This window comes from Sinocyclocheilus rhinocerous, unplaced genomic scaffold (genome assembly GCF_001515625.1).
Source record: "Sinocyclocheilus rhinocerous isolate Xijiao unplaced genomic scaffold, SAMN03320098_v1.1 scaffold44, whole genome shotgun sequence".
Classification (NCBI taxonomy): domain Eukaryota; kingdom Metazoa; phylum Chordata; class Actinopteri; order Cypriniformes; family Cyprinidae; genus Sinocyclocheilus; species Sinocyclocheilus rhinocerous.
This window is the reverse complement of record NW_015631022.1, coordinates 227,165-233,468: the sequence shown is the minus strand read 5'-3', so window position 1 is coordinate 233,468 and position 6,304 is coordinate 227,165. Positions and strand designations below refer to the sequence as shown.

At 41.0% G+C, this 6,304-nt stretch overlaps 1 protein-coding gene across 1 annotated transcript in view; it reads right to left on the bottom strand.

Annotated features, from left to right (window-relative positions):
• Positions 1-418: 418 nt before the first annotated feature.
• Positions 419-6,304, bottom strand: part of LOC107741082 (protocadherin-9-like) — a 62,511-nt gene continuing 56,625 nt past the window's right edge. The window contains exon 3 of the mRNA XM_016553675.1: positions 419-1,678. Within this exon, the coding sequence (XP_016409161.1) occupies positions 1,281-1,678 (398 nt within the window). The 3' untranslated portion in view covers positions 419-1,280. The remainder of the gene's footprint in view (positions 1,679-6,304) is intronic.

Sequence of the window (6,304 nt, the reverse complement as noted above, 5' to 3'; positions counted from 1 at the left end):
TTATTCATTTGCTTTTTAAGGCTCCTTTCTTGCTCCCAACTCCGTCTTGGGCCCGGTCCAAAGCTGCAGTCCTGGCACATTTGCAGAGCACATAATGGTGGTTATATGCCATTTAACTTCTGTAATTGTGTACATTTTCTCTGAATGTGAAAAAAGGCTTCTGTTTATTAATCAGAATATGATTGGACCAGGTGAGTGTTGCTCTTTTTTTTTTATTAAAATCAATCAAACAAAGTGCATTTGAATTATAATTATATGATGTGTACAAAACTGTAACAAAGTTTTTTCCCCCCTTTTTTATTACTACATTTGAGGCCCAGAGAACTCCATGCACATCCCTGCATTGGACCATGAAAAGGGGTCGTTTCCATCCCAGAATAAGGCTAGATCTGAATATTTGGAAGAAAAAAAGCACCCTAATATATATAAAAGTTTCTACGTGTTAAGACTAATTTTTGCAGAGAGGCTTAGCTGTATCTGTAGTCTTGACAGAGTAAGCAGCACATTCAGAGGCATGGAGCTAGGTCTCTTTAGCAGAGTAAAACTGACTCAGGCGGAAATTCAGCAGGAAACGACGGACCTCACCGAAGCCGAAAGAAATACTGCAGTCACCAAGCGCTCACACATTACACTTAACCTTATTGACTACGCTTACATGTGTCGTAATATTCCGAATGCGGTTCTTAACTCAAAGCCTAATTTTTATTGTTTTGTCTGCGTTCATGTGCAAAGCACAACGAAATAACCACCGGCTTTGCTGTTAGTGAGCGCCAATTAAACTCGACCAAGACCACTAGCTGCAGACACGTGTTCATATGTATTTCAAATTAGAGAAGATAATGTGCGCAATATGCACACATTTTCTTTGAATAACAAGAACATGGCGTGTTTTTTTTTTTATCAGCGAGCATGTAAACGTATGCAATGATTTCTTCCAGCAGCACAGGCTTAAAAGTAATTTGTTGTAATCTTGTCCCTTTTGATCAACAGTAAAGCTTAGTTCATTTGCCACTAATCTGTTACGAAGATACATTTCACACCGCTTTTTTTTTTTTGTTATGTTTTTTTCACTTGAGGAGCTACTTTGGTCTATATCTACCATTTGTCTACTGTACATGTTTCAGTTTCACAGAGGATATCGAAAGCTAGTGTCCTTTGCTTTAACTTCCCCTTCCGCCGTGCCGTGAAAGGGTTGACACATGCTAATAACGATCAGAACCCGTCAGCTTTTCCATTTCAATCACTCTCATTATGCTGTGCTCTGAGGCCTACCCTCGCTTCTACAGCTGATGCTCGTGCAGGAAGGCGGAAGAGCCTCCGCCCGCAGACGTCTGGGGGCTAGACGTGGCGGAAAAGCTGGCTAGAGGGATGACCTTGATGGGATCCTCTTTCTTGCCGCAGTGTCTCTCAAGTGTGTTGTAGAATTGGGGCCGGTTGCTCCCTTTGTCCAGATCATCTTTGGGCACTGACCTGCCAAGGGTGTGACGCCCATCTGGCTTGTTCCCCCGCGCCCAGCTTTGTTGAAAACCAAAGGAGGGCAGAGTGGCGGCGCCGGACATCTGGAATTGGGTCAGCGCTGGCGGCATCCAGCAGCTGTCAGAATGACCCAGGATCAGACATTCCTGGGTACAGGTCTCCGAGGCCTCGGCGAGAGCTTTCTGCAGGTTCACTTCAATAGCTGTGGATGATGAAATGACAAATGCGGAGGCTCAGTCAAGAGGTGAACACGGAAGACAAAATAAATCATACTTTCTCATATTGCTAAGGCACTTGGAGACAATACAAAGTTGGCGCTATCAAAAGGTGACCTGTAAATGTCAGCTTCTGAGAGAAATGAAAGGCAGCGATAAATGTTTAATTCATCTGGTAATGAGAAAAACAACACCGGTTCTTTTAATTTAAATGGTATTCCCATGGTCCTAAGTGTTTACCTACAATATGCACTGAATTCCCTGTAGCTTAATTAAATCTTAAAAAAAGTCTCTGTTGTTTGTGTCTGAGATTGGCTTTTTACATATTAAAGAATTAATGAACGGCTCCAAAACCATTGTTTATTTTAATCGCAGTCATCGTGGCACACCTTTCTTCTGGTGATGTCTCCCGCTTAAATCAAGTCAATTAAGACAAATCAAACGGAAACGCAGCAATTCTTCCTCCTTCGCCTACTTGTTAGCGCAGCTGACACGTACAGTAAGCGTGCTACAGTAGCTGCGAGCAACAGAACGTGATTTGCTCAAAGGAAAGAGAACTGTAAACTACAGGACTCAAACTTTCTTATCTCATTAAACTTGCTCTGACATCAAATGCGAGATGTGCCAAGAAAAAGGCCTCAGTATTGAGCCCCAGCCATATAGCCTGTCAGCTCTAATAATTAGAATGTAAAACAGTGCTTGTGGAGGCAGGCTGGAGCTCTACAGCGGCGTATGTATATCTTAACCCACCAGGAAAAGGAGAGCCCTGTCTGAACATCACTTTGCTCATGCTGGTCCCCCCCCTCCAAGCTGTCATCTAGAAATAATTTAGCATATTTGCATAAGTAAAGATGTTAGAAATAATTGAAAGAGACTACGTCTGGTTCCCTTGCATTACATGCTTGGGTTATTTTTATTTTTACCACCAGGAGCCAATATAGTTATTGCTTTTTTATGTTTAGTATTTTAATATCATGCAGAGGGAAATCAAAATATTCTGAATTACAGAATAAATATTGAAACATTTACCCAAAGTAACTGCCATTGCATTCAATACGTTTGATCAATTCACGCATTTCCTAGGAATCAAACCCATGGCCTTGCCATTGCTAGCACCATGATTTAATGTCTGAGCAGCAGATATCCATACATAAATATCATATTAGCTGCTATGGCCCACTACATGTAAGCCATCCACCATATTGGAACTGTCAAAGCAAGTTTATGAACACTTGAGAACACTCTTACAAATGTTATTGATCATCAGGGAACACTACCATATACCTATGGTTTTCACAACCATAGGCTGCATAATGTTGTTGAAAATTCATTGGTTTTTGTTAGTGTGAGTATTAAGCAGCCTCTGAAATGTTGACTGTTCCAAGATGGTGGATGTGCTGGTGTGCCTGGAGCAGTCGAATAAGAGATCTACCTATAGAGATATCTATGGTTTTATAGTTAGTACTTCTGTTAAACAAACATCTGTAAACAAATCCAAGAAATGTTGGCTCCAATTAAACGCCATTCAATACTGAAAAACATCAATAACAAACAGTTAATTGTAACTTAAAAATACTACCTTACCCAACATTTGTTTGTGCTATGCATTTTCATGTTTATTAAAGTATCATACCATTAGCTTAGCAACATGCTAACGTCAAACTCCATTGAAATCAATTCAGTCTCCTTTATACAAACAGTTGGTGCATATCTAGAGCATTCAAAATCATTAAATATGATGGTTAAAAGCTACCAAGTTAGTGGTTTTATTTGTAGTAAGACCATGGTTAATTTTTCGTAAGGGTCATCCTTTCGTCCATTGTCTGTGCTATTTCTCTCCAGAAGTTATGAGAGGTAAAAAGGGCTTTGTACATGATTAAACCAGAGTTTACAGGTATATTTTTACCACCTCCTACTTGAAAATAACATCTGCCGGAATGCTGCTCCAAACTGGAGATCCAGTTTGTAAACTCTAGGCAGCTCAATCAACCCCAACCTCAGAGTTAAGCTTTATTTGACGCAATTTCCAAGATGACAGCAAACAAGGAGGATAGAGAGCTGGTTTACGTGGAACATAAAAATAAATTTTTATGTATTTTGATGCACATATTGTATCAACGTGCAAGATATACTAAATTGTTTGTTCATAAATGAATGCCTACCTCTTTTTCTCTTTCAATGTCTACTAGATAGACAGCTGTCTCGAATAATGTACCATTATATTTGACATTATATTGTTTAAAAATTTGAAAAACGAATGACAATATACTGATTTTAGGACACCCTGAATGTTCATTTTGCCATAACTGGCAGAATAACAAATGTTCTTTAGTCATGGTGTCATCTTGTGGTGTGACGGACTGGAATGCACTGAGGTCATTTCAGATTTTCAGATATTCCCACCTCCAACTTTTTGCTGTCTCCAGTAGATTGTAGTTGTTCCAAAGCTAATAGAAGGCAAGCCTGCAACCTTTAGCCAAAAAAGCGTAATGGCTAATGCTAACGCTGCGGCCATAGATATGTATTGGGAGAGACACCAGAGGCCATTGTATGGCTGAGGTGCCTCACGTGATCCAAGTTAGCCGTTGCACTTTTTCCAATGGTAATTAATACAGACTCTCTCATCTCCCAATAGTAAGCTAATCTCTGGTTGTTCCATCTATTCAACGCCTTTTTCGACTAAAAAACAACAGGCTTGGGCAGTGTTGCCACCTTGTGGATGAACTAATTAGTGCAAATAAACAATTCAAGGTGCATGTGCAAGCTGAACATACAAAGTAAACACAGTGAGGAAAATGGGGTTGAACGTACTGTGCCGATGCCAATATTTACCCCATGTGCACTGTATACGCATAAAAACCACTGTGTATTGTGGACTTCGGACAGCTTACTAGATTTTGGAATAGAGCTATAGTATGCTCTTATTTTACATGTCAGTTTGTCTTAATTCCAGAGAACTGGACAGAATAGCACAAATCTAGAAAGCTATAAACAGAAAGAGAGGAAAGAGCGAGAGAGATGTGGCCACATGCTCCCGGTCTTACTCTGCTATAGTCTGCCTCAGAGCATCAGTGCATAAATCAGTGGAGCGGTAAACGTGTCACCTTTCAGAGGGTCACTAACTTCATTAAGGAAAAATGATGCCGCTCACTCACTCTCTGAGCAAGCAGAATGAGTCCTGGCCAGGTCGCTCTCGGAGGCTGCTGTAAATCACCCCAGAGCTGCTTTGGAAATTGGAGGTGTCTTTCAGAGCCATTGTTCTTTTGAGGGGCCGAGCGCATCACGCCACGCTCGACAGATTCATGCGCGCAGGCAGACACATGTCCGGCCTTAACACATTCGCTGAGAAGTGCCTGAGACACCTTTAGTGCATTTGCCCAGCAGGTCCGTGTGTGTGTGTGTATGAAGCCAATCAGCACAAGCAGTGGCGAGTATGTGCACAATTACATTATGTGTAAAAGGTGTTTTGAAGCCACGCTGCTTTCCAGCGTGCAGAGGCACAGCACGAGCTGTCAGTGGCGCTATGTCAACAGCCAGGAGAGCTACTATTTTTTGCATGTGATATTTCACATTAAACAGCTCCAAAGATGTAGTCCGTATCAGTTTCTCCTCCACAGGGACTAGTACTGCTTGACTGATGTGGGTGACAGCACTGAATGCTTTCGTCAGCCCGAGGCAGCAGCTCACTCTGATGCTGTTTAAGTGCTTTTTGTATTCAGGGGGAATCGCTACTTTTAAAAATCGAGCTTTTAAAAAAGTATCAGACCCCACGTGCTCCGGTCTGCACATACATAGATGTGTCGGAAAACCTCGCATTTGGGGGTAAGAGATGGTATTTTCAATTTCACTTCTTGCAGAAAAAAAATTGAATGTTGTGTGAGGTAATGATATTTACATTATCGCAAAACATAGGCTTAAAAATGCCAAGCCTATTTACTCTGAGAGTAATAGGGCTTCTAATAATGGCTCGCATTTAAAGCAAATTGTCTGCAGATTGAAACATTTCGCAAAATGGCCAGTGGTTATTGATTGAAGTCCCGGGCTGATTCACACTTGTAATTACAGCGGTGCGAACGCTTGAAGATATTTTCAATCTTCCCCTGCAAACATTGTCTAATGCTGTCGTCAGAGATTGGTAATCGGATTGCTCCCCTATGACAAACTGCAAAGGTCTCGTCTCTTTTTCCAAAACCTGAGCTTTATTTTCCAAACTAAAACAAAAGAAAAACATTTCAATCCTTAAAGGGATAGTTCACCCACATATGAATCATCATTTACTCACCCTCAAATTGCTCTAAATCTCCATGAATTTCTTTCTTCTGCTGAACAGAAATTGAAGATATGTCAAAGAATGTTGGAGACCAAAGAGTTGCTGGTCCCCGTTGACTTCCATAGTATTTTTTTTTCATACTATGGAAGTCAATGCGGATAATTTGAAGATATTTTGAAGAATGTTGGCAACCAACTGTTTGGTTATCAACATTGTTTAAATGAGCAATATCGCTCTCGTACAAGAGCGATACCGGCTCTATATCATCATGGCTGTGATTAGGCCAGAGGCAATCACAGCTGCTGATATAGAGCCGGTATCGCTCGAGTACGAGAGTGATATT